Here is a 27302-nt window from a genome sequence, read left to right as displayed (position 1 = left end):
GACGTTGCTATAGGGAAACAATCGGTAACCAAGAGTAACAACAAACTAAAAATCTATAAAGTGTCTCGGTTATTTTGTTGTTATTTGTTCAATGATTTTCCTCTGTCTCACTTTCAGTGTTTAATTGTTTACTTTTAATCATTTTTATTTATTCTTTTTCACTTAAAATCAACAATGGAATCAAAATCAACAACTAAATCATCTTCTTCCAATGAGAACATTTTCCTTTTCATTCCAAACCTGATCGGTTATGCTCGCATCATATTGGCTTTCATTTCTTTCTACTACATGAAAGATGATTACAAGAAAGCGTTGATTTGTTACTTCTTGAGCGCTTTTCTGGATGCTTTCGATGGCCATGCCGCGAGAGCGTTTAACCAATCGACTAAATTTGGAGCCATTTTGGATCAACTCACCGATCGATGCGGAACAATGTGTTTGGTTATGGTTCTTGGTCTTTTCTATCCTCGATACATGTTCTTCTTCCAGTTGATCAATTTAATTGACATCGCCGGTCACTGGGTTCACATTTGGGGGTCACTTTTACAAGGGAAAACGAGCCATAAATTCATTGATCTGAGTGAGAACAAAATTCTCAGAATTTATTATACATCAAGAGCAGTTCTTTTCTTCATGTGTTTCTTCAATGAGGTTTTCTATGTGTCTCTCTACTTATGTCACTTTACTTCAGGACCAAATGGTAAGTTTAATTTTCTGTCTACACAATCAACAAATCTCTTTATCCCTTTTGTGTATTTAATTGTTTTCTTTTCTTTCATCTATTGTTTGATTAGTTAAATTTGTAAATGTTGGATTGTATCCATTGATTGCATGGATTTCAGGACCGATCGCTATACTCAAGCTTATCATTACCATTCTTCAGGCGATGTCTGCAGTAATTAACATTGGATCGATTGATGTATTGGAGAGATCACAGAAAGCAAATTAATCCAATTAAAGTTACGTCGAATCATCAGATTTGCTCTTTACTTTATCCTCTCATCTTTATCATCTCTACTCATCTTCAACATTGTCATCGTCAAGATTAATCAGCATAAAGAGTGAGACAAACATTTAAAGCAAAAGCATTTAAATGCACCAGTAAACTCGTATTCATATTATATATTTAATCCATCTAACCAACCATGCGAATTGAATCAAAGTTTATTTTCAATGAGAAAACCTTTAGGATTCCAATGAACTATCATGATCTAGAAAAAGAGAGAGAGAGAGAGAGAGAACTGAATTGTGGAGAGACTGTAACTTGACGATGGTGACCAGATAAGTGGAATACAAAAGGTTAACCAGGTTAACAATTCGATGGAAATGAAAAGCATCTTCCAAAAAGAAAAACGGATGGAATTAACCCTATATTTCCGGTTCTTTTGTAAATTGTTGTCATCGTGCGTTAGAATCAAAACAAAGTCATAGGAATATATTATTATGATGGAAGACAAAAGGTATCACACCAAACACAACATTCAGCTTAATATAATGAGAGAGCAACTTGAACCACAAATATCATCAATTCCAAGGGTGTGGCAAGTGTTTCTTTTTTTATATTTTGCTTGGAAAGAGCAAAATGGAAAAGGATATTTTATTTTCTCTTCTCTCTCTCTCTCTCACTCAGGATGAGAAATTAAAATTAATGTTAACCTGATGTAAAGCTAATTCTGACCTGATAGAGATCCTCCCTCATCATAATCATAATCTACATCATTATTATTATCTTCATCTTTCTCTCTCTCTCTCTCTCTTCCCTTTGGAAATGATATTTTTTTGTTTGTTATCAACACGCGAAAGTCAACAAATCAAATCAATGGCAAAGGAACAGAATCAAAGCAATATTATCATTAAATCATAAAATAGATGATGAATTTTCCTGTTCATCATTTTCTCATGATGGTTCTAATCATAGTAATCATCATCATCTTACTTTGATTGAATATAATATCAACTCCATTCTGATGATAATGGTTTCCAATGATTATCTTTTATTTTCATTCCAATTTTATGTTGTTACATTATTTTGATTATTATTGTTACTTTTTATTGTCACATTGTCCATCATCTATGTCCAGTTATCTTCAAATGGTCATCTTGTTATTATTATTACTGTTACAATCGTTGTAGTCACAAACTCATTCAACTAAATGTAAACACGAAAAAAGAGTTAACCAAATCAATGTTTACATTACTAGTGATTCGGATGAAAATTAAATCAATTGTCTTAATAAACTAAACACAATCAATGTTGAGCTCTTATACTTGATAAAAGATTAGTATTAACATTTTTGATTCGACAATCAGTTAATCATCGCTTGGTTTACGATGCAACGATAATCGTAATCACTTTTTTTTTGTTTCTCTCTCGATTTGATTTAATTAACCAACAATTTTCAGGTCAATTATCATTCGTGTTTGTATATTTAGATGAGTTGAAAAGTTTTATTGAAATAAAGTTTCATTGATGAAGATTAAGAAAAAGTGTCCGTTTTATTTGATTGTCGTGATAATTGATTGCACAATTAAGGTGAGAGAGTTAATTGTGTAAATTGTGTGTAGATTAATTAACTTGTAATGGATAAATTGTGATGATAAAGAAAGAGCAGATGTTTATCTTTATCATTTCTCTTTCTTTTTGTCATCACAGACAAAACTGAGAAAAAGTCTTTACAACAAATCACTTCATTCATTTTTAATTTTTCCACAATCATTCATCATCTATGATGTAGTATTACAATTTAATATCATCCAAGTGTAACTCCCACTTTCTCCTCCTGGACATCAAACTTATCATCCTTATCTTCATCATCTTAATCCTTACATGTAACATTTCAATCCTGTGTTATCATATCGCCCCATCAATTTCATCATCATTCCCTATCATCATCATCTCTCTCTTCAGCCTTTCTCTTTTTCATTTGTCTTTCTCACTCTATCATCAGTCTCATCATCATCATCATCATCGTCTCTCTCTCTCTCTCTCTCTCTCTTCATTTCTCATTCCCGCTCAATCGTTTATCCAACAGGATAAATTGTCAAATTCACTCTTTCATTCAATCTACTCTTTTATTTTCTCATCTCTCATCTCTTACCTTTAGCTTTAATTGTTTATTCAAACAACAATCAACTCACCATGAAACTTAATTATCTTACCAATTGTTACATTATCGTCTACCTGTTTACAATCAATTCTTGAAATTTAATTCAATTTTTTAAGTGCTACACTTTTCCATTCAATTACATTAATCCTGTTAATCTAAAATCAATCCAACCCTAATCTTTAAGTTTCTTACATATTTATTATTTTAACCTTTAATTAAATTTGATTGTTCCTCACTCACTCTAATTGTGCTAATTAACTAATTAACTAATCACCATTGATTCTCTACGGGATAAAATGGCTTTAAGCTGCGGTGCTAAATGTGCCAAACTGTTACTATTAATATTCAACGCAATCTTCTGGTCAAGCGGAATAATTTTTTTCTCTCTTGGAATATTTTTCCTCGTAGAAGATGAAAGGTCACTTTTATTTGGCCTTTTCGCTAATCAGACAACATCTTACGCTCTTCCACAATATTTGGCCTGGGCTTCGATCGCCATTGGATCGGCTATTTTCATCATCGGTTTTTGTGGATGTTGTGGTGCACTTAAAGATTTACGTTTTCTATTAATTCTTGTAAGTTTTTTAATTTCTCTTCTCACTTGATTTAACTAATTGTTCCCACGAAGTATTAAATGATTTTGGTTATTCTTCGCAACAAATTAAATTCTATTTCTATTGGAACTCTTTCTCCATAGAATTAATTTCTCATTCTCTCTCTCTCCTAGGGCTTCTCTTTTTCCCCATATTCTTTTATTATCATTTAATCCCTTCTATCAATAGATTAATCAACTATTAATCCCGAAGAAGAAGAGAAAAAGTTAAATTCTAATTTGATTGTGCCACTGAATGAATTTCATAAAACTGAATCAGAAAAAAAGAGATCGAGAGAAAAGTTAATCAACCTTTCAAATTGATTATAATGATGATGATGAAAGAAGATGAGGTTAATCACTAAACCAATTAAACTTCACCTTGATGTGATTCACTGATTTGATTACGATTGAAATTCAATCTAAATTGGTAAAAATTTTCCCATCAATTTGATTGTACGAGAAAGAGAAACAATTAGATTGCAAAATTAGACCAATTTAAATGTACGATTTTTGATTCGATTCCACATTATTGATTCTCGAATCAACTGTCAACTTAATTGTCAACTCTTCTAATTTTTTTTCTAGTTCATGGCCTTTCTTTTCATTATTTTCGCTCTCGAATTAACTGTCGGAGTTTTAGCCGTTGTTTTCCAAGAAAAAGTAGTCGCTGAATTGAAGCTTAAATTAACGGACAAACTACAGAAACAATATGGTTACAATGACGCTCTAACTGCGGCCATCGATTTGGCTCAAACCAAAGTAATTAATTGATCTTTGTAGAGAATCGTGATTAACTCTTATATGGAATTTATTTTTCTTCCACTTTACATTTTCTCTATAATTCTATCATGTAGTATGAATGCTGTGGAATCGGTGGACCGGAAGACTATCGTCTATCTGTTTGGCGAAATCAATCAGTCGGTGGTCAAGGAAACACTCTGGTCAAGACTTGTTGTACTTTGATTAACATGAAAGAGAAACACTCTTACATTAATCCTCGACCAATTGATTACGAAAAGTGTAAATCTAATTTTCCAGATACTTATCGTCACAATAAGGTAATCAAGGGAAATATTAGTTAATCATTTTCGATGAAAAAAATAATTCTGATAACATTTAATATCTACAGGGATGTGAATCGGCATTGGAAGCGTTCATAAGAACTGAGTGTTTGGTGTTCATTATAATTGGCTGCGGATTTTCAGGAATTACGGTAAATTGTTGAAACAATTAAGCTTCGAATTGGGTTAATCACAATTTTGTTTTATTCTCTTCCCTTTGATTTAGCTTTTTGGAATGATTATTTCTCTATGTTTATGTCGTGCTCTCGGGTCAACTTCCAGTCTCAGTGATCGCGAGGATACTTGATTAACAATTTAATCGCAATTAGAAATTATTGTTCATTGGATTAAATAGATAACAATTAAATGAATTGTGTTTTTTTTCCTTCTCGCTTTTCGTCAATTGGATTGAACTTTTCAGGAGTGGACAACAACTACGAGACACTGATTGGATTGATTAACTTAATTGGACGGTGAAAATTAACAAAATTACTCAAAATTAAAATTACTAGAAACTTTTTTCTTCTTAGATTACAAACTATTAAAGATTAATTTAATTGTCTTGGATTGATTTAACTATTCAATGGATGGAAAACCAAAATCTCTTTAATCTCGTCTTTTAGTTTTCATCTTTCAATGAAAATACTTTTTAATTGATAATTTGTTCAATGGAAAAGAGCAATTTAATTAAATCTCTTGTCAAATCATTTAAATGAAAAAGTGAAATCATCAAAATCAATCATATTATATCATATTAGTATTGATCATTAGGCTAATCAAAATTTGCTTCTTAACAAAATTAATCAACAATCAAAGAGAAACTTTAATTTATTTGAGCTTTTAAATCATATTGAAAAATTACTCACTGCCTGTAATCATAATTATCATCATTAAAATCATTTCAATCATAAAACAATTAGTTAATCATTTGTGTGTTTATCATAAAGCAAAACAACAATTACCAACTCATTAAGTTTCTCAGGGTAAATATTAGAAAACTATTCAACATCAACTGAGAGAATTGAATATTATTTTTAATCACAGTTTCAACATTTAATTAATTTAAAATCAATTAATTGTTACACTCAATTAGAGAATTAGTGGCGCCATCTCTTGGTGGCATTAGGAACTAATTTCGGTTTTGTAAACAAATGAATTTGTTACAAATTGAGAAAATTTTTATTCTGAGTTAATTTTTTTTTTTACTTTTCTCTTGATTTTTTTTAATTCTTTCAAATTGATTTAAATTTGTTTTGATATTTTGTTACATTAATAGTTGAAAGTTGTGATGACGGAAGGTGAATGTTTAACAGCCGCTGGTTCATCGGTTGGACAGCGACTTCTAATTGACTTTAAACGTTTATTAAACAAATGTATGGAAATGGTTAATCACTCAAATGAAGATTACCGTTGGCGTTTGGAATCTTATTTAATTGCTTTGGAAGAGAAATTGGGTGAACTTCGCCGAATGGATATTCTTAAATCTGATCAAGACGAATTAGCTGAATATATTCGTAATGTTAAATTCTTAAAAGGTCTAATTGACTTGGATAAACTGAAAAGTTCTTCACAAAAATTACTCGCCTGTCAAATATTATCACCAGTTCCTTCAACCGCTACAACTGAATCAACATGTAAAACAAGGAAATTGGAATCAAATCAAAAGCAAAATATACTGAAGAAGTGAGAAATGAACTACTGAATGGCGACCAGGAGACAAATGATGGTTTAAGGAATCGATTTGTGTTGAAAAAAGATGAGCCCAACAAAACGAGTGAAGGTAAACAAGATGAATCGGCGATTCTTGGTGAGACCATGTTGATTCAGGCCGAAGCGGCAGCCGATATGCTTGATTTTACCAAGAATTTGAAAGAATTTGCAATCAAATCTAGTCAAGTGATTCGCAAAGATTGTGAGACAATCGAATCGGCGACTAATGTTGCCGATGTAAATTCTTCCGGATTAAAGAAAAGTTCTGATCGTTTAAGTGAATTCGTCCGTCGATCTTGTCAACTGTGGATTTGGATCATGTTGGGATTAACTGCTTTCGCTTTCCTTTGGATGGTTTTGTTTATGAAAATTTTCACCAAAAAGTTCAATTATCCGGAAAGTTTAGTATGAACAATAGTTGAGATTAAAAAAGGAAAGATGTAAACAAAATGCTCTTATTTTTTTTTGTTTTATCCTTTTTGTAATAATATAATTTTATTATCAGACGATTCATCATTGAAGAACGTAATTAATTGCTTTTGCCAATTTACATTCAAACAACGCAATTGATTAATGTTTACAATGGAAAAGAAAACAGATCGAGAAGTATTACAAAGCCAAAAGGATAAAATGAGGATAGAACCACAATCAAGAATGAAAATTGAGACAATTAACTTTTTTAATTGAGCTGGTTTTCGATTGGATATGAAACATGTTAAAGCTTTTCTTACAACCGAATCAATCGCGATAATCAAAGTCTAAGGATAAATTAGAGAAGAAAATCAAGTGTCAACTTGAGAGTGTGTTTGTGTGTGGTGTGTGTGTGTTAATTAGGAGAAAGCTTAATTATCAATTTGAATAATTTTCTTAAGCATTTAATGATGGGAAAGCTTCCATATCATCAACTTTCGGTGCTGATTGTTTTGAAGCTTCTCTTCCCCTGCGTCGGTCAGAGCGATCACCATCTCTTTCACCACGACCGCCGCCTCCACCTCGTCCTCCAGGTCCACCTCTTCCACCTCTTGGACCACCTCGACCTCTGCCTCTTCTCATGTCTCGATTTTCATCCTTGAAATTAATTTCAATGTCTAACAATTTCTTTTCTCTTCCATGCCTTATTTCCTGAAAAGAGAATTTATCAATTTGAGAAAGAGATAAATGTTAATACAATTTTGAACAACAAAGACAATAAAGATTATCTCAGGTCTCGTGATTGGATTGTTAATCTCTCCGACGTAGCATGTTCCTCTTGCCATTAGATAAGACAGAAAAATCGGCTTAAATTGAAGGAGATAAAGAAAAAAGAAAATTTAAAGAAAATTTCAACTTACCACTTCAATTTCTTCGTATTCATCGTCATCGGCATTGTCATCGTCTTTTTTCTTGAGCACATAACCTTTTTTGAATTCAGGATTATTCTCCTCACCTTCACCTGGTTTTCGAATGTTCCATTTTGGGACTAATCTTTTCTCTTCTTCCTGTTTTTTCCATTCATCGTAACTTATTTCAACTTTAGTTGCTTCATCGTCAGTTTTAACTTCTTCCTTAGAGGCTTCATCACCCCCTGTGTTCCAATCGCCGATTTTACTTTTGTCTTCTTGGTTTTCTTGTGTTTCTTCAGGATTAGTTTGTGCCTCTGGTTCTTGACCCCAATTATCAACAGCAGGTCCCCAGTTGAATGATCCGGCGCCTTCACGTTTTTCCGTTGGTTTGATTCCTGATTTATCGGACCCTGAGTGTCGATCATATTCTCGTTTACCTCGATTATCAAAGCCACCCCGTCCTCGTCCTCGACCTCTGAATCCACCTCGTCCACGGCCTTCACCTCTTCCTCTGGAACCTCTGCCTTCTCCACCACTTTCTCGGTCTCGAGGTCTTTTGTCAGTTGAGTCTCCAAATGCTTCAGTAGTTCCCCAAGCATCTGTACTCCATTCATTTGATTCCCATGCATCTTTACTAGAATCAGCAGCCGAATCTTTAACAAAATCACGTCTTGGTTCTCTCGGTTCTCTTGGTTCTCTGGGTTCCCTGGGTTCTCTATGTTCTCTGTGTTCTCTATTGTCACGACCCGCATGATTGCCGCCATCGTCTCGATTTCTTCGTTCAGAACGATTGAAATCAAATCGACCACGGCCTTCTCTTCTTTCACCACGTCCTTCATAGTCAGATCGATTCTCTTTGTCTCGATTCTGGTCACGATTGAATCGACGTCCACCATTATCATCATGCTCACGTCCTCCACCATCTTGAAAACCACCTCGACCACCAGGTCGACCTCCACGACCTCCACGACCACGATCAGTTCTATTTCTTTGATCACGATCACGATTGCCAGAAGCACGTTCACCATTTACAAGATCTCTACTTTGACCAGCATTATTAGATCTTTCTTTACCAGTATTACTAGACCTTTCTTTTGCAGCATTAGATGATCCTTTGGTTTCCTGGTTATCATTGGAATCAGAAGTAACCTTTTTAACACTTTTACCTTTTGCTAGGGAAACCTGATTATCTTTAACAGGAGCATTGGAGGTAGAAAATGATTCAGATGAGTTAACCTTATTGGTTTCATTTACTGAGGGTGAACCTTTAGAAGAATCTAAATTTTTCAATGGTTTAGATATTAAATCCAATGGGTCGACATTTTCATCAGCCATGAATAGAGCATATCTATTCTTCACTCCAATACCATAACTCACCTCCATGATTATATAATAACAATTTGAACAGAGTTAATTTATTCTTATTTTAAGAATTTAGAAGAAAACAAAAGAAAAATAGAAATAAGAATGAGATTATTTATAAATCTTAAAGATTTTCACACGCTTTCCAATGAAACAAAGAAAAATGTGGTTTCTCAAATGGGCGATATTATCGCTATCGATGAGAAAAGAATCCGAAAGAAAATAGACAGAGAGTTGAGTCGTTCCATCTACCGGTCAACCTTTACATTTACTTTCGATGTTAAAGTTACATAGGATTAGAAAGGCGCGTAAATTGAATTTCACCTTCGATTTTTCCAAAATTGTGGCTCCATCTTTTTTCACTCTTCCAATCGAGCAAGAGATTAACTTAATCTCTTCCTTTGACCTTCGCTTTTTGGACTTTACTTTTACTCTCAAAGGATTTTTACTCAACATTTTATCTTCTTCTTCTTCCTCACATTTCATATACTTTTCTTTCCTCTTCTTCTTATTCTTCATCATCATTTACCTTGTACTCTTATCGAGCTGATTGATAACTCGTCTTGATTGTTATAATTAAGCTTTGGTTTCTCATCTTGAAGATTGATTGATTTTCAATGATTAGTTTACAATCAGATAGCTAATTAAGTTTTAGGCTTCTGGTTGATTATAATCAAATAGTGAGAGAGAGAGAGAGGAACCGAGATTGAAAAAAATGATAACAGGAATGAATAATAATCTGGATTGGAAATAATTTAGTAATTTGTGCAATTGAGATTAACAATTAACGGAAAAGAACAAAATTGTTTTGTTTTGATAATTGATTAACAATTAATGGAGGACAGAAAAATTAATTGAACAAAGGAGAAAGAGAAACAAAAAAAATATTTAACATTAATTGTTATTGGATAACAATTTGATAATGAACAAAGATTAATAAAGTTAATTGTGCTGTTTGTGTTTGTTAACAGAGAGAAATCTAACCAAATGATTTACAGGATAATCAGGATTATCAATTGGTGGAAACACAAATTAATTGGCTTTTCATGTTGAAATTGGATTAAACAATTAGAAAGTTGATCAGGTGGTGATAACAGAATCAAATCAATATGATTACAATTGTTAATAAGATTGTAAGTTGATTGTGAAGATTGGAACAATTAAAATGATATCAGATTTAACTATAGATTATAATTGATTTGATTTGATGAAAATATAAGAAATTGCATAAAACTCCTTGATGATGATTAGATTTTCCAATCCGTGGTTCTCGTTGTCCATCTTAATCACTGTTAATCAAGATTAACAAAAGATTAACTCCCAATCTGTCACTTTGTTTTCCATTTAATTAATTATCATAGTTAATTAAAATTGCATAATCATTAATTGATTAACATTCGTGTAATTAAAGTTGCAATTTTTTACTTTTTTTTGCGCCATCCAATTGATTAGAATTCTAAATTTACAGACTTAATTGTTTCGTATCAAAATCATTTCCAGGCAGGAGAAAAGATTTTCAAATCTTAATTGTGTATTTAAGTTTCAACTAATCAAGGGGAAAAAAACAAAAAATTGTCTTAATTCAAATGAAACTTGATTAAAAGTGAAAATGATGATATTGATGATTATGATTGGAGCGAGAAAAGAAATGTTGATCGTTGATTAAGATGATTAGAAGAATTTAAAGATCTGAATTAAAATTTTGATGAAATTGAAAAGATTGAGAAATAAATTGTTACGTTGATTTTTGTTTATATGTTCAGTTGATTTGAACACAATTTTAACCAGAATAAGATCCTGGATGTAATTTGAATAGTTAAATGACCCATTTGATGAAATTCCAGAGAGATGGTCTCATTGATTAATTTACAGTTCCAGTTAAAAGTTAATCACCCTTTTAACCAACACATTGAGAAAGTTGATTGTTAACCAATTAGTCAATCTGTTCATCACCATTAAACATCAATATATAATGATTGCCAAAAATAATCCTTTCTTTGATTAAACAGGTAAATGGTCAAGCAAAAAAAGAGGATGACATGACCAATTGGAAAGAAATTTGTTCGAAAATGAATCGATTGGGAAAATTTGCTAAAAGATGAACCAAGTTAAATGTACTTGTTTTCCTTTTCCTTTATGAGAAGAGAAAAGTTAACATTAATTGTTGGATATTTACATATGAATTTTTGTTGTTGTTGATGTGATCAAATTAATTCGTTGATTAAATTTTCAAGAGTCCAGAACAAAATCTAACCAGGATAATCATCAAGGAGGTTTCATTAAAATTCTGGTAAGAACTGCTAGTCTCTCTTCCAGGGCTTTCTTTTGCTGGAGAGCATCTTGAAGATTATTTAATAGCTCCCTTTCTGAGCTACGCCAAAGTGAGATTATATCTTCCTTGCTCATGGATTGAATTTTAACTGAATCAACCATGGAGGTGTGACGTGGACTTTGTATAATCATGGAGGCTCGAGGGGATTGCGAGTAAAGTAGAGTCATTTTATCCTGTTCAATTGGTGAATTAGCAGGATAACTTAATTGCTGTTTAAGAATTGAGAGATCATCAAATGACCAGGTTTTAATTAAATTCATCTCATTTAATCCAAAATATTTTCGTCTATTATTTCCTCCCAATCCACATCCTGAATCACCTGGAAGTGCAATATCTTCAAGAGATATGGATACATTTTCTCTCATGTTAATTATTTGGGTAGCACACCAAGAAGCTTGCCTACCACCCTCAGAACCAATTGAAGATGCTGATGATGGTGATCGATAATAACCTAAACCATATGGAGGTGGACACAGTTCAGTTGAACTTAACGATGTTGATCCTTTCGTTTTTCCCAATCGATTAGTTAATGTATTGTTTCGTGAATCACTGGACTTTAAACTTGACGGAGGTTTTGTTCGAGGTGTTTTAAGAACTGGCTGATGAAGATAAGCTGGTTCATCTTCTGTGGTAAAAGATGGCTCTTTCCATCGTATTGATGAAGTTCTAATTGTTGTTGCCCCTCCAATTGAATCGTTTTCACTGAGAAATGAATCTTGATTAACAACAGGTAATGATAGAGGAGGTGAAGTCATTAATATCGGTTGATTTGTTACAATTCCTATTCTCTGTTCATCCTTTTGATCTTGAACCCTAGAAAACAAATAAATAAAAACAATAAAAACACACATGAGAAACAATAATAATAATAACATTAGTTTGGTTAATAATCATCATGGTAATAATGTTTGGTAATCATGAAGAAAAGATCAAGAGTTAATTTAATCATAAAAATCTTACTAGATGATGATTTAGTTTCTATTGCAATAATCATAATCATCATTTAATCATTACAATGATTGATACTTACATTTTTCTTACTTCCTGCATCATCTCAAAAAATTGTGATTTACTTTTACGACGACGAGCCTCTTCCTTTGCTTTCTGTGAATAACAATCAATAAATATCAGGGAATGGGAGCCAATAGAAAATAATAAAACAATATAAATATAAGAATTAGTTAATACAACATTGGACGATTAATGATTAGAAGGAAAATAATAATTAACCTTCGATTGATAATTGTTATCAAATAAGTAATATTATAACAATTACCCAAAGGAGTGGGTATGGAAAACTAATCAACGTTAATTGTCACTACAAAATTGGATAAACACAAATTACTATTTTATAGAAAATTGAAAATTCATTGATCAATATTAATGGAGACAGAAAAAAAAGTGTAACAATTAATTGAGAATATAAAATGAATTGAAAAATGAGAGTAACAATTTTAAAGATGAAATTTTATCTCTCGATTAATGATGATCATTAATTCTCGTCAGATTCATGGTAAAGTTCATCATCTTCATTACCTCAAGTGATTGGAAAAAGTCTAACATTTATGTTCAACAATAAATAGATGAATTGTATTAACAGTTTGTAGGTAAATCAAGAGTAAATCATTTTACTTTTGTCAGTTGATTGTTGTTCAAGTTAACGACAGCATTAAACTGTCAATAAATATAAATCAAAATCAATGAATGACTTGCAATGAGAACTAACCAGCTCCAAGGTAAGAAAAACAAAATTTTCATGGAATCACATCAAAAAATTCATATAAACATTGTGAGTACAATTGGAAAAGATTATGAAAACTGTAACATTGTCTTTTAGATGAGGAAATAAGTTAACTGTTGAATGAATTTAGTGGTAATCGAAAGCGACGAGGAAATTGATTGAATGTTCAGTTAATACAGAAAAGTGAATTGTTTATAATCCAGAGAAGAAGAAGAAAAATGAAAGATTAATATTATTATCTAGAACAAAGAAAATAAAAACAAAATGATGATGAAGATGATGATGATGATCTATCGGATTGTAAAAGACTTTATATTAACAGTTAATCTCTTTCGTGCAAAAATCCTTATTCCCAAGAACAGTCAATGAATAAATACCATGAATTTGATAGATAATAATGTGGAATATACTAACAGCTTAATCAGAATGGAAAATCTGTCAATCTTTGTAGCTGAATCTCTTTTTTTTCACCCGAGATTAAGTATTAATCAGAATTCAGAATTAGAGTACATCAAAAAAAGGTCTTTCCTATCAACCACCCACTTCCTTTATTCTACTCATCTCCCTAGTCTCCTTTGATATGGAAAAATAATATTCTTCTCTCTCAGTCTCTGTCTCACTCTCCAAGTAAAACTACCAAAAGAGTTTGAAAAACCAAAAAACTATCAAAGTGCAATTCACATTACATTAAGTGGAGAGATTGAAAAGGATGAGGAGGAAAAGGAAGTGTCTATACTGTACATGATGAGATACACAAAAAGAGGGATGAATATAAGTGATGCGGTGGTGGTGAAAAAAAGATGAAGATAAAAAAAAGGAAAAGTGGTTTTCGATCATGATATTCATACCCTTTTTAAACTCTTTTGGAAAAGACTTGTGATCTGTCCAGTCCTTAGGCTTGACATTATTTCCTTGGCTGAATGATGTGGTGATACAAGTTCAACGGTATTGATGAATCGATATAATTTCTGGTTAGAGAGAGAGAGAGAAAAAAGAAATGATCAGATAAATTATTGTTTGATTATTTGATTGAAAGATAATTTCATTGGTGAGATGAGAACAAAAAAAAAGAATCAAAAAACTTTTAACGACAATTTAATGAAATAGTAAATTGTTTTCGATGGTCAAACATTTTCCAAGCAATTGAATGAGACAAATCAAATATTTATAGCTAATGATTTAATTATAAGATGAAATTTGAGGAAACGAGATCATCATCAACAACGATTCCAATTGCGATTGATTGTCATAATCAGTTTACTTTTCTGAGTAAATGTCAAGCTAATCAATTAGGATGGATTCTATTAAATCATTATAATTTAATAACAACGAGCAAAAAAAACACCAAAAAGCAACAATTTAAAATCTTATTGATCAGGAATCAGGAAAAAGGTTCAATCAAAGTTTTACAATTTAGGAAACAATTAATTATCTATTAAATGGTATTAGAGGAATAAATAATTTTTAATCTGATTTTGATGAATACGTCAAACTGATTATGATGGAAATGATTTAATAAATCGTTAAGATGAACACAATTTAATATAAGTAATAGAGGATAGGAAAATAAGAAAATAAGCTAAAAAATGATTAACATATTGACTTAATTGTTGAACTTTAGATTTTCATGGTTGAGGTGATTTACAATGTTCAACAATTTGATGGTTCACAATGGAGAAGATTAACTCGATTGACTAAATTGTTGATTCGTTTAATGAGAAATTATGGAGAAAAAATTAAGAAAATATATTATCATGGTTATAATGGTGTCATCTCTAAACATATAGAGAATCAGTTAAATGAGAAACAATTTAACTATAGAGAGAGAGAGAGAGAGAGCGAAAAAATCTACTCTGTCATTTACCTTCAGGGCATTTGAAGATTAATTTTATTCACTATGAGATAGACTATTTGTTTGCAAGAAAATCGCAAGTTTAACTAAAGAAAGTGAAATATAATGATACATGTATAATCCGATAAAATAACGTTGAATTAAAGGTTTTCAAAAGTTCTTGTCAATACTGAATAGTAGAGACGATTTTCATCAAAGTAAAATCATTAAGTTAAAACCAATTGACTTGGTTACTTTTTGTATCAGTTTCATGAAATTATGATAACGGTTTATATCGATGAATATAAAGATGATAAAACCATATTGATGATGATGGAAGAAAAAAGCTGTCATCATCAATAAAAAGTAAATGAGCATCATGAACACTTTTCTATTTCTTTATGATGATATTGATGAGAGTAAAAAAAATATACTACTAATAATAAGAAAGTTGATTCAGTATTCTCTCTGCTTATGGTTTAATGATGAAACAAAGAAAGAGAAAGTTTATCATTCATGAAGATTATTATTATTATTATTATTATTATTATCATTTCAATGACTTACTTGACTGAAAAACATGAGATTCGGACTCTTCCAGTAAGTATCTTTAGGCATCTTTCGCAATTTTGGAAGAGCATATTTAAAGACAACATGTTCCACCATTAGGATGAATATTCCAACACCAAGACCACATAGAAGCATGATAAATACTCCAGCAACTGCACGTACGCTCAATGGTTTGGGAATATTTAAATTGTTCAATGAATTTTCCAGACACGGAACTCGACCATACCATTTACGTTGAAGTTGATCCAAGTATCCATAAGTATTATATCTCAAAATTAAATCTGATATTGCATTCTGATGAAATCACAAATATTGATGAAGAAATTTGATGAGAGAATGATGATAATCCAGTAAAGGTGGGATAATCGAAACAGGAATCAGGGGAAAATTGAGAAAAAAGAAAAAGAAAAATAAGAACAACAAGTTAATTGCGGTGAATATGAGAAATATTGATTGTCTATCAATTGACTTACTTTTAACGGGAAACCTTTTTGCATTCCAACAGCATAAGCATCATCAAAAATGGAATCACCAAGAAGCTTCAGGTTACATCCGGGTTCATTTGCTCGGAAATAATCAAGAATAGCAGTATCACCAATTAATACTTGTAATGACTCATTTCTATCATCACCATAAACCATGTAATATAAAACACAAAGGTCAATTGATAATCATCAATATGTTGTTGTGTATGGAATCAGGTTTAGTTGGTAAAATTAGATTGAGTTGATTGTTAATCAACATGGAAACAGAGGCGAAGGAATAATGAAAGAGAAAAAGAGAGACAATGTTATAATCTCCATTGGTCATTTGAATATTATAACACACACACAATAGAAAAACAAAAGAATAGAGATTAACAAAGATAAACAGGGTAGACGAAATTTTCACTTTTCCTGGTAAATTACTATTGAACAATATGATTATTCAACTGTGGAACATGTTGGATTCACTTTCATTGTAGTTTTTCACAGTCATCAGGGAGAAACACATGAACAAATTAAGAGGGTAAAAAATATAATACGATGAGAAATATATTATATTGAAGAGAATCGAACAAACAAAAAAGGTTTTCTATGCATGTAAACAAAGAGTTCACAGGAATCGTTGAGAAAAACGATCACATTGGAAAAGGTGTTGTTTAAGGTAAATGAGGGAAAGAATTTTGTTGGAAAGGTAATTAACTCAGAAATTATTAATTGTTTCATCTAATGAATATTGTCAACCATTATCAATGGAAGATCAGGGGAGAGAAAAAAAATAGTAGCAAAAATTTAAGAAATCTTATCTCATCGGATAATCTCTCATTAATCTTTCTCCATTTTCACCGGTTGTCATATTGTCTTTTAAAATTGTCACGATGGAAGGATAAACAATTTGTAAATTGCTTTTCTTTCAACATGGAAAACAAAAGACTTCATAAGATTAGGCTCATCATTATCCTTGTGAATTTAAAGTATGTTAATTAACTAGGAAACACCGACACCTTAATAATCACTGAGATGAAAGATAATTTACAAAAAAAAGATGCAAACCAAAATGGCGATAGAGTTCAATCATTTCCTTGGACGTTTTTTTTTCTCTATTTAGTTTTTCACTTTTCTATTAATACAACACCCATGGTAGTATTAATAATAGTCATTTCATTTGTTACCATGATGATTTTTACCAGAATTGGAAGACAGGCACAAAGAACAATTGAATGTTTGTATTGAAATGATGTGACGAAAATGAAATAAAAAATCCAAACTGGGAAAACTTAATGGGACATTATAGTTGCCATAATATGAGAAATCATGACCTTTTATAATGTGATTTTCTCTCTCTTTTTTTCACCGAAAGAGGAACAAAGAGAAACAACATTCACATAAAAAAATAGTTCATCTCTCATGAAACTAGACTCATGAGTATACACATTTATCAGGAAGCATTCAGAGTCCAGGGTAAAAAGGAAAAAAACAAAAAAAAACATCCAAATAAAGGTAAGTATCCAATGAGTAAAAAAAGCAAAAATGATGAAAAAAAAGAGATGATGATGAGCCCAAAAGTCCAAATGAAGACAGAAGATGAAATTGATAGTCTTTTGTTTTCTTCTATTCTTATGACAAAAAAAAACATCTAATCACTTTTTCTTAACTAGTGACAAGATGGATGAAAAGAGAAAACAATTTAATGAAGAAAAAGAGTATAAGAGAAAAAAATGTAAAAGAGAATAGAAAATGAGAGAGAATCAACCAATCAAAATCGTTTTCTTTTTTTCTTTTTCAAATGTTACAATTTTTTTCTATTCTTTTTTCGTTTTTGTTTTAATTTAGTTCTTTTTTCTCTCTTCTCTTGGCAACTTAAATATAAAATTGTATTCTCTCTCTCTCTTTTAAGATGAGAAATATTTATGGAATCATGATGGTGATTTTCGTCGATAAGTGAAAGAAAAATTTGATAAAAGGTAAGTAATGTTTTCCATTAGGTGTTTGAATTTTTGTTCTTACCTTAATCTGTCCAATCCTTCATCGAAATCTTTGAACATGAATTTCTGTACGTGTTCATACAGAATCATATTCTCTTTCTTTATGTATCCTTCTGATGCACTGGATCGGGCTACTCCTGTTCTCATGGACATTAACTGGACAAAGAGAGAGAGAGAGAGACAGAGAATGGACAAGAAGATGATCAACAAGATGGTTACCATTTTAGTGGCAATTAATTCCAGATAAACATTAAGTCTATTTGGATTCAATGTATATTGAGCAGGATAAAAGGAGGAAAAACAGTTTGGTGACATTTTCACATGAAAATTAAGGTTAAAGGAAATATTATCCGTATGGAAACCTTGATACTATTGGATCATCGTTTTTTTCTCTCTTTCTGTTATTATCACATCATTTCTATTGGATTTCTGCCAAATTGATTAGGTTAGTAACCAAATAACTAATTAAAATAATCCATTATATTATATCGTAGCTATACAAGAATCATTATGATGTGTGTGGCAACTCTAATCCATTATCTATGTTTATTTTCCATTTACTTTTTTCTTCTCTCTCACTCTGGTCATCGTCATCATCATCTTTATTAATAACTCAACACTTTTCTTGCTAATTTTCAGGATTTCTTATGTATCCTCTATTACTGGTTAATGGCAATTCTATTGCTTTCGCTTGATGTATAAGACTAAATATTAATCTGAACCAGGAATCTAAGCTCAATACAAGTTGAAGTGAATTAATCCTTTTGTTGGATAACCACTAGACGATGAAGGACCAGCGTAAAACATGCAAAAGTTTTTATAGTTAATCCATCATTTACTTGCTGTATGGTGTATCTAGTGTACAAAGAAATATCAAGAAAAGCAAAACAAGAGGATCAAGTGGAAATAAAGATAAAATGGCGGTCAAGATGCTAGATGAATCTTAAAGACAAAGAAAAGAAGAGACCTTATGAAGGATAATTATGATAAATGGAAGAATTGAAGATACAGTTATTATCATTATATAAATATAATGATATCTCCATAGGAATATGACAAGAAGAAGTGACTTTCGTTTTTTTTGTTTAGATTGATTCAAGCAAAGAAGACGAGATTAAAACGTCCGGATATTGTCAAGAACTAAATAACCATCAAAATTGGCCTTTTAATCTGCCCATTCACTATGATCGTTTTTCCATTTTTGCAAATGAGATTCTTTTAGCTCTCTCACCATTGCTAGATGTACACACACACAAGAGTTTCTATTTGGAAAAGGTCTCAGAACAACAATTCAATATGAATCTCTCTCATCAAGAGAGTTGCGAAACAAGTTAAAGTGAGAGAGAAGGAGAAAATGTTCAAGATTTATCTCTCATAAGAGAAAAGGAGAGATAATTTTCCCTTCTTTCTTCATGGATGAGCATTAAAGCCAATCTGATGCTATTCTTATACCAGCATCGATTCTGCTGTTTAATACTCATGGTGATTTCCAAGCTAAGGATTGAAAAAAAAACCCAAGATTCTCAGACTTTGGTATTGGATTGATTGATTTAAACTAAACTACTGTTGGTTAATGTGATCAAAATCAAATGGACTCTTCAATATGATTAAATAAATCGTTGGGACTTTTTGGAAAAACCATTTAAGGACAAAACAGTTACAAAAAAAGTTATTTCAACTAGTGAAGATGAAGTAGTTTGTTATACTCATTGGAATGGATTAAAACAAACTTAAAGTTGAATTGTTGGTGGACTCGAGGAAAAAAAGGTAAATCTGTTTAAAAAGATTTAAGAAATGATGAGATAGATTTTGTGAAGAGAAAAATTCCGTAACCACCTCCATTCGATTCATTTTGTTGAATAACTGAAATTTTCATCGTGGTTACTGAATTTTTTTTTCATTCTCTTTTTTTTCTATTCCATTCTGTGTTATTCAAATTGATACAATTTCATTTTCTTTTTCTTTTATAAACAGAGATCATTATGTACAAATATGCAAACGAAAATGAAGGAGAAGGAAAAGAAGAGGAAGACGAAAGATGGATGGAAGTGATGATGATGATAACTATGGAGCTATGGAAGATAAAGAGAATAAGCAGTTCAATTGATGCAGAAGGAAAGAAAAGAAAGTAATCGCTTCTTGAGAGATAAAATCGGTTGAAGAAAAGAACTCAAAGTACAAGATAAAAGAGAGAGAGAGAAAGATGATGATAATGAAAAATACAGAATTTTTTCTTCATTTTTTTCCTTCTCTCCATGAACAAGATAAAGACGAATAACAAGAATAAAGATATTCTAAAAAAGATCAAAAAAGAGGATAAAGAAAAGGAAAAGGAAATGACAAAGTTACCAAGCATCAAGAAAGGGAGAATGAAAATGAAGACGAAAACGAAGACGAAGAAGATAGAACGAGAATTGAGCGAATATAAAACTGGAGCAACAAAAAAAAAGGAGATGATAGCGAAATGGAAATGATGCTAAAGAGATGAAACAAGAAAGATGAGGAATCAAGTGAAAGAATCAAAAAGATGACGAAAAAAATTTCTATGAAAAGTCTTGGGTTATAATAACATAGAGAAAATAATGGTTCAATGAATAATCGTTGATGTGGATCGCAGTTTTGATAACATACGATGGCAATCATAGAATTATATTCTTCGTTCAACTCGTCAACACGATTCAAGTAAATTGATGAAAAAAAAGGAGGCAAAAGTGATGTTCATCATCTCTTCATCATGACGATGATTAGGAAGTAAAAATTGAGAAAAGAACAAAACTTTAAGGACCATTGATGAGGAGAAAATGGATTCACATGTAAAGAGGAAGGATTCATGTTCGTTAAGGTAAAATTTTCTCTCACAAATAGATTAAGCTACAAAACCTTTTTGTCTAAAGGATAAAATTTTTTCTTCTTCTCTTCATCTTCTTCACTCTCTTTAGTATTATTTTCTTCATTCTCCCTCAGTTTGACATCCATTTGATTCCCTTGTTTGATTCTCTTGTTTTTTCTTCACCATTTTATGATAACTATTTTATCTTATTTCTAGATTTCGTTACCTTCATTTTCATCAGCATACTCTTCATCTTTATGCTGCTCGGGAAAAAGATCTCAACTCAAAATCAATAATGATGTAAGCCCTGGTTTAGAAATTTTCAGTTTCCTGGTAATTCTCATTCATTTTCCAGTCTCTCTCTCCTTCTCTTACTTTCTTTTCTTTCTCTTTCTCTTTCTCAGTATCATTATCATGATGCTATTTTGCCTCCAAGACTTGGTTACGATAAAAGAGACTAGGAAAAGAAAGTGAAGATTATATTTGAGAGAGAGAGAGAGAGAGATGATTAAGACGATAAAAGAAAGGATAATGATGGCAACAGTGATAAAATCTTTGGATCGAGCAAAACTTATATCAAAAGAGGTGGAAAAATAAACAATCCAGATAAACAAGTTCTCAAGAAATAAATATGAACAAAATAGAGAACAAGAAAAATGGAGATGGAATAGGAAAGCAAATCAAAAGAAAAGATAATATTCATCTTGATCATCATAATCAAAAATATAACAATTTAACCTAAAAGGATGGATACAATTTCAACGTCATCGATTGAAAAGATGAGGTGATAGCGTGGAAAATGAAATACGAAAAGAAAAGGATAAAATAATTCTACCAATATGAATTATTATTATTCACTAGGATGCAATTACTATTAATAGTCAATGGAAAATAAACTCTTGTCATTTCGTCACATGGAAAAATATTTTCGTTTAAAATACGAAATGACCTGTCCAAAAGAAGCCGTTAACGCATGAGACCAGGAAAAAGAATGATAAAAATTTATATAACTGAGAAGAAATTTTCGTTATAATATATTAATAATTGTCACAATTCAAGTGAATCAATGAATGACGATAAAGTAATTGAATGAATAAATGGTAATCAGATAATAACAGAGGCAACGATGATAACGGTTCAAACTGATATCAGATTGAATTGAGTTTCCTTGAAAGAGAGAAATGAAAAAAGAAATGCTATCCACGATTACGTTGATAATACACCTTAATCACCATCATCATCATAAATGGAAAACAATTACAATATCAATATCAAGATTTAATTGGAAAGACAGAGTTTGTGTTACAAAGGATCCATGGAAAGGAAGGAGAAAAAAACTAAAGTGAAATATATTTTTTTTCCTTCTCTCTTCAGAATAGATTCAATTCTTTGATGAAGCAAGAAAAATTACCTGATAATTTATCCTGATACTGAGAAAACACAATAGTGAAGTCATCTGTTCATCTATTTCATTGCATGGTGATTAATTCATTGACTTGGAAAAGTCATTTTCAACTATAACTTATCACACATTAGTGATACTTTATGATTAACATCATCATGATAATAATAATTTCCAGAGATTGGAGGATGAAAAATGATTTTATGTTTATCCTTTGTTTCAATAATTTTTCCCTTTCTCCTTCCAAATGGATTAATAACATACAGATTCTTTCATCATGATTATCAACCAATAATCAAAAATCATCATCATGGATTCTCCCTTAGGCTGATGAGCTTTGACTAGACAGTTACCTGTCAATGTTACTGAGCTTTTGGATGGAAAAGCTTTAGAAATACATAATACTAATTACATATTTTATTAAATAGTTGACAGGTTAGTATACAGGGAAAAAAGTTCTCTCTCACTTTTGTTTATCACCATCATTAACACTCCATCTTCTTTTATTTTGTTCTAGAAAACATCAACTGATTCCAATGGAAACAGAAAATTCATAGAATAGGATGGAGAGAGAGAGAGAGAGGGAAAAATTTCTATTCTTCTTCTCCTGAATTCCAATAACTGGTAAACGAATACCAAAAGAAAATGGTTGCTATGAATAAGGAGATTTTCTCGACTTACAATGACACGAAACAAACAGAACAACAATAATAATTATCTTATTAAGGAACCAGTGATTTCCATGTGATAAATACCAAGAGCCAATATTCAAGAATTAAGTATACAAAGTGTGTACAAAGGAGGCAAAAACAAACAACCGGATGATGATGAGATTGAGGAATAATGAACAAAAGGATGAAGACAAGCATTTTCGAGGTGATTGATTGACAGGGTTGAAAGTGTAATGAATAAACCATGATTGACTCACCGTTCCATCATGAAAATCATTGATCTCTTCGTTGGAGAAAAGGCCAGCGAAATGAGCTGCAATATTGGCTGTATAAGTGGCTAAAAAGATGACGCTGAAACAACCCCATAGATTGATCAATACCTGATCAAGTCAAATGAAAACATATATAAAGAGTAAAACACAACAATTAGATTAAAAATACCAAACAATCAACAGGGATGTGAGTAAGAAATAATTATAAGTACTGAGAAAATCAATCAATTAGGCAATTGAACTTAGTTTTTGTCTTGTTTACATTTAACTAATGTCAATGGGTGTAAATATTGAGGTTAAATGTAAATTGTGATGATGATGATTCATTTAAATTGTCATCAGAATCTTGTTTCTTTATTTTTCTTTTTGTACCAATCTAATTAATGTATCATGTTTTTAACGATATGTTGTTGACCTTAATTATTTTCAACAGTTAACAATGTATTAACTGTGAAACAAATGGTTTGATGAAAGCAAATTTAAATGATTAATGATGAATACATGTTTCTGGTATCATGATTCAGACAAATGTTGATGAAAACAAACAAACAATTGAAACATTTTCGTGACTTACAAAGTCATTTCTTGTAAAATGAATCATTGTTTTTTCAGGCTGAATGACAAGAAATTATGTCCTCATCATTTATTATCATCATCATCATAATTACAATCATAATCTTCCCTGGTTAAGTAGTTTCATTTCACCCTGTCTCTGAATAATAATATGTACACAACAAAGAAAACTTTGATTTGGGTCAAGTGTTGGAACCTTGAAACATTTGAATAACTAATAATTGCCCTCTAAATCAAGAAAATATCAACCATCAATTAGTTAAATTGATTTACCTTATTAGGCCAACTTTTGGGTGCCTTGAATGCGACCAAGTGACTGAACAGGAGTGAATACATAACCCATAAGGCTGAGGCAAGGCTGAAATTTTTGGTTCTCTGTCGACCCCAAGGATTTAAACCAAATGGACTTAACCATTCGTAGATAGCAGCAGCAATGGCGGTTGCATGGAGACTGGCAAAGATGGCGAACCATAATTGGTAACTAAAGGGTATCAAGAATGCTGACAGCGGAACATCCGAGAATTGACTTCGAGCAAGGCATGAGACACCAGAGTAAAAGAATGGGACGGAATAATCAATAACCTTAGGGAAATAGAGAAAAAAAGAAAATTAATTAACAATTATGATGGAGACATTACAATTCTTACATTGACACGGGCACTGGTGACACTGAAAGCGGAAAAAGTTATGTGTGCAGCACCGGAAACCAGATCGGCAGTTATACCATCCCATTGGCCTCCGTTACGTGGTATACCAAACAGACCATCGGCCACAAGGTATAAATTATAATCAAAATTAAGGTCACGAGCAACGGTGTTGAGCAAATCGATGGCGATTCCGGAACAGCAAACGACAGTGTAACTTTTACCTTCCAAAAAACGCACATCAGAATTAAAATCGGTAAATATGTAAACCAATTCATCGGGTCGACTGGTATTAACCTGGATAAACAAAATCAACCAAGAAAACGATAAACAATCAGACAAATAGCGGGAAAAAAAGATTCAAATATAAATGAAAAGAGAAGAAAAAACAAATTCTATTCAACAGAAAACACAATCATTGAGTATTGTTTTTTTTTTCGACTGATGGAAAATAAGATGAAACTCATTTGATTTAATCTGAACTGGACACAAATGACCACTTAGATGTTAATAGAAGAAGCTGAAAAATAATAAGAACATAATTGTGAACATTATCACTCAGTTTCAGGAGTTGGACTTTTGTCTTGGTCAAAAAGTAAATAATATTACAAAGGGATGGAAAAGACATCGACAACAATGATGATAATCATCATCTATGGTGTTATCAAGTACAGTCTGTGGAACAAGACAAAGGAAATATACACAATACTGATGAATTATCAGTAAACAAAGAGAGAGAGAGAAAAAATCAAAGATGAAGATGAAAAAAGACTGAGGTTTATTCTGGATTTAGTGGGAGGTAAAAGGCCAAATCATTTCTTGACATACTTAATTAGGTCATCAAAAAAGTGACTTTTACGTTTACAAGGAGATAGATTTGTTGTTTTTCATCATCCTCATCTTTCATCTTCTCAATGTGTTGATGGTTAAATCACATTTTTCATCATCACTTCATCTTTTCCCCATCAACTCCTTAAATCTGATTGTTATTTAATTCTTTCTCTCTTATTTTTTTTGTTTGTTTGTTATGATTTAGACTTGTATTCAACTATTAATATAACATGGAAAACAATTGAATGTTCACAATCAAACATGAAAATTGTTTTACTAAAATCTACTGGCAATCATATTACATGTGTAAACCATTTGTATCTCAGCTGATTCATGATAAAATATCAACAGCAATAGATAACCATGAGGACGAATGTTGAAACGAAGCAAAAAAAACAAGGATAACAATATAATGGGAACAACATTGATTTGATTACAATAAAAATCGTCATTTGATTGTTTTCAATTATTACAATAAAAGGAAAAGAATAAAAAGAAACAAAGAGATGCAATAGACGATGATGATAATAATAATGATGGTTATTAGTTATTTGAAAGAAGAAAAGTCCATCATCATTATAATCATCAACATCATGGAGTTAAAACAAGAAGCAGAATAATATATAACCAAAATGCTGAAATAACGATCAATAGCAGAGGAACATCAACTTATCATCATCATCATCTTTAAATCACTTATCCATTTTCATTTTCATCTCTCTCCCTCTCTCATTCTGTGAGCATAATGATCCTGCCAACACACAGATATTTTATTCCCATGAACCAACAGAAAGTAACACCAAAGACTTGGAAGGAAAAAAAATCCTAATCATCATTTTCATCATCTTCATCTTCCCATGAGTGAGATTGCTCAATATTTGGAGATAATTTTTTATCTTTTCCTTCCTTCCGTATATTCTGAGTCTACACATCATCTCATTTACATTCATCATTTCACTTTTTTTTTGTTCAACTTGTTTGTCTTGTCTCCTTTTCTCCTCATCACTTTTCCATCTCATTATCATCTCCATCATTATCTTTCCCATCATTCATTGGAACCAATCGGAATCAACAATAACTATGGAAGAAGAAAAATGATAGAGAATAAGAAAAGACAAAGAAAAGTGAGAGTGAGAGAGATAAAGTAAAAGTAGAGGTTGACCAATCAGTGGCCATCGAAAACCTCAGTGGGTCTAAACAAATGCTGGATAAATAACCGATGCTTCAGGGTTTCCAATTCTCATAAGTGTTTGTGATATTCACTAAGTAGACATTGTGAACGTAAGAGAAATCTAATTGCTCTTTAGTAGCCACATCATCTTCATCTTCTCTCTTACACCTTATTCATCATACTGGTTTTATCTTCATCGTTCTTTGTATATTTTCCAAGTTTTGGCTTTTACTTTCTTTTCTTCTTCCATGGAATCTCCCCCAGGGAAGTTGAAGGAAAAAAAATTCTGCCTTCGAAACGATGAGAGAAAAAAATCTTTTCTTTCATTTCTCAAAATGTTTGGAAAAAAAAAGAAGAGGAAAATGTTACTCTAGAAGGAAAGAAATTAAATTTCATGCTGTTCCATAAATTGTAGTTTGATTTTTCATCTTCACTATTATTATTTTTCTCTTCCTTCTTTCTACAACATTTACTATCATCATCATAATGATGACGATGATTATCATCATTATTATTACAGTTATTGCCTTGTAAAGCCTAAGGTTAACTGTAATTTAGTTAAATCTTTGATGAAAAAGAGGTGACATAATTTTAACTATGGTGATTAAATAATCATCAATATTAAATTAAATTCAACCTTTTAAATTTTGAATGGTAATCACATTGATAATTGTTCACCATAGTAACAAAACTTATAATTTACAGTTTCTTTTGCTTCAAGTAATCAAAGGAGAGAAAGAAAGAGGTTGAGAGTTGTGGTCATTGTGTTGCAGAATGTTAATTAGATTGTTAACTTTGTATGAAGATTAA

At 31.4% G+C, this 27302-nt stretch overlaps 5 protein-coding genes and 2 long non-coding RNA genes across 14 annotated transcripts in view; 5 read left to right on the top strand and 2 right to left on the bottom strand.

Moving 5' to 3' along the window:
- The first annotated feature begins 21 nt into the window (after window positions 1-21).
- On the top strand, window positions 22-2289 carry LOC128390639 (CDP-diacylglycerol--inositol 3-phosphatidyltransferase-like). The gene is made up of 2 exons (XM_053350390.1): window positions 22-700; window positions 795-2289. The coding sequence occupies exons 1-2, from the start codon at window positions 175-177 to the stop codon at window positions 947-949; spliced, it is 681 nt and encodes a 226-aa protein (XP_053206365.1). The 5' UTR covers window positions 22-174; the 3' UTR covers window positions 950-2289.
- A 146-nt stretch (window positions 2290-2435) lies between these two features.
- Window positions 2436-5641, top strand: LOC128390638 (CD151 antigen-like). The gene is made up of 5 exons (XM_053350389.1): window positions 2436-3682; window positions 4288-4461; window positions 4557-4760; window positions 4832-4915; window positions 4990-5641. The coding sequence occupies exons 1-5, from the start codon at window positions 3404-3406 to the stop codon at window positions 5068-5070; spliced, it is 822 nt and encodes a 273-aa protein (XP_053206364.1). The 5' UTR covers window positions 2436-3403; the 3' UTR covers window positions 5071-5641.
- Window positions 5642-5930: 289 nt separating this feature from the next.
- On the top strand, window positions 5931-6982 carry LOC128390643 (vesicle transport protein USE1-like). The gene is given in 2 exon segments (XM_053350392.1): window positions 5931-6397; window positions 6400-6982. Coding segments are annotated over 2 exon segments (831 nt in total). The 5' UTR covers window positions 5931-6051; the 3' UTR covers window positions 6885-6982.
- A 146-nt stretch (window positions 6983-7128) lies between these two features.
- Window positions 7129-9337, bottom strand: LOC128390642 (plasminogen activator inhibitor 1 RNA-binding protein-like). Its single transcript, XM_053350391.1, has 2 exons — window positions 7805-9337; window positions 7129-7595 (listed from the first exon to the last, which is right to left on the bottom strand). The coding sequence occupies exons 1-2, from the start codon at window positions 9176-9178 to the stop codon at window positions 7341-7343; spliced, it is 1629 nt and encodes a 542-aa protein (XP_053206366.1). The 5' UTR covers window positions 9179-9337; the 3' UTR covers window positions 7129-7340.
- A 910-nt stretch (window positions 9338-10247) lies between these two features.
- Window positions 10248-27302, bottom strand: part of LOC128390693 (uncharacterized) — a 45360-nt gene continuing 28305 nt past the window's right edge. For 2 of the 4 annotated variants that reach the window (XM_053350448.1, XM_053350450.1), the window contains 9 exons: window positions 24494-24787; window positions 24120-24428; window positions 23259-23381; window positions 18121-18254; window positions 16105-16252; window positions 15629-15925; window positions 14079-14198; window positions 12520-12593; window positions 10248-12302 (listed from right to left, as the gene is read on the bottom strand). In XM_053350448.1, coding sequence (XP_053206423.1) covers window positions 11423-12302; window positions 12520-12593; window positions 14079-14198; window positions 15629-15925; window positions 16105-16252; window positions 18121-18254; window positions 23259-23381; window positions 24120-24428; window positions 24494-24787 — 2379 coding nt within the window. In that variant the 3' untranslated portion in view covers window positions 10248-11422. The remainder of the gene's footprint in view (window positions 12303-12519; window positions 12594-14078; window positions 14199-15628; window positions 15926-16104; window positions 16253-18120; window positions 18255-23258; window positions 23382-24119; window positions 24429-24493; window positions 24788-27302) is intronic. The other 2 variants (XR_008325668.1, XM_053350449.1) reach the window with 2 other exon arrangements.
- Window positions 17599-22388, top strand: LOC128390696 (uncharacterized). Of its 5 annotated transcripts, none has more exons than XR_008325670.1 (6): window positions 17599-18077; window positions 18183-18543; window positions 18738-19865; window positions 20073-20273; window positions 20363-20940; window positions 21145-22388. It is a non-coding gene; the product is annotated as an uncharacterized LOC128390696 (long non-coding RNA). The 5 variants fall into 5 exon arrangements; XR_008325672.1 differs by having other exon boundaries at window positions 20324-20940; XR_008325673.1 differs by having other exon boundaries at window positions 20073-20940; window positions 21145-21228; window positions 21333-22388.
- LOC128390698 (uncharacterized) lies at window positions 22512-27078 on the top strand. Its single transcript, XR_008325674.1, has 3 exons — window positions 22512-22765; window positions 22848-23118; window positions 25527-27078. It is a non-coding gene; the product is annotated as an uncharacterized LOC128390698 (long non-coding RNA).

This window comes from Panonychus citri, unplaced genomic scaffold, assembly GCF_014898815.1.
Source record: "Panonychus citri isolate SS breed McGregor unplaced genomic scaffold, ASM1489881v1 Contig00125, whole genome shotgun sequence".
NCBI lineage: Eukaryota > Metazoa > Arthropoda > Arachnida > Trombidiformes > Tetranychidae > Panonychus > Panonychus citri.
Note: the sequence above shows the minus strand (reverse complement) of the source record. Positions and strands in the feature narration are given on the sequence as shown.

What these genes read in the sequence shown, in the direction of transcription:
- LOC128390642 (XM_053350391.1), bottom strand. Translation starts at nt 9,178, where the DNA reads ATGGAGGTGAGTTATGGTATTGGAGTGAAGAATAGATATGCTCTATTC. An exon ending in AATACGAAGAAATTGAAGTG is followed by an intron (nt 7,596 to 7,804) that starts GTAAGTTGAAAT and finishes TTCTCTTTTCAG; the next exon opens with GAAATAAGGCATGGAAGAGA.
- LOC128390639 (XM_053350390.1), top strand. Translation starts at nt 175, where the DNA reads ATGGAATCAAAATCAACAACTAAATCATCTTCTTCCAATGAGAACATT. An exon ending in CTTTACTTCAGGACCAAATG is followed by an intron (nt 701 to 794) that starts GTAAGTTTAATT and finishes TTGTTTGATTAG; the next exon opens with TTAAATTTGTAAATGTTGGA.
- LOC128390638 (XM_053350389.1), top strand. Translation starts at nt 3,404, where the DNA reads ATGGCTTTAAGCTGCGGTGCTAAATGTGCCAAACTGTTACTATTAATA. An exon ending in TACGTTTTCTATTAATTCTT is followed by an intron (nt 3,683 to 4,287) that starts GTAAGTTTTTTA and finishes TTTTTTTTCTAG; the next exon opens with TTCATGGCCTTTCTTTTCAT. An exon ending in ATACTTATCGTCACAATAAG is followed by an intron (nt 4,761 to 4,831) that starts GTAATCAAGGGA and finishes TAATATCTACAG; the next exon opens with GGATGTGAATCGGCATTGGA.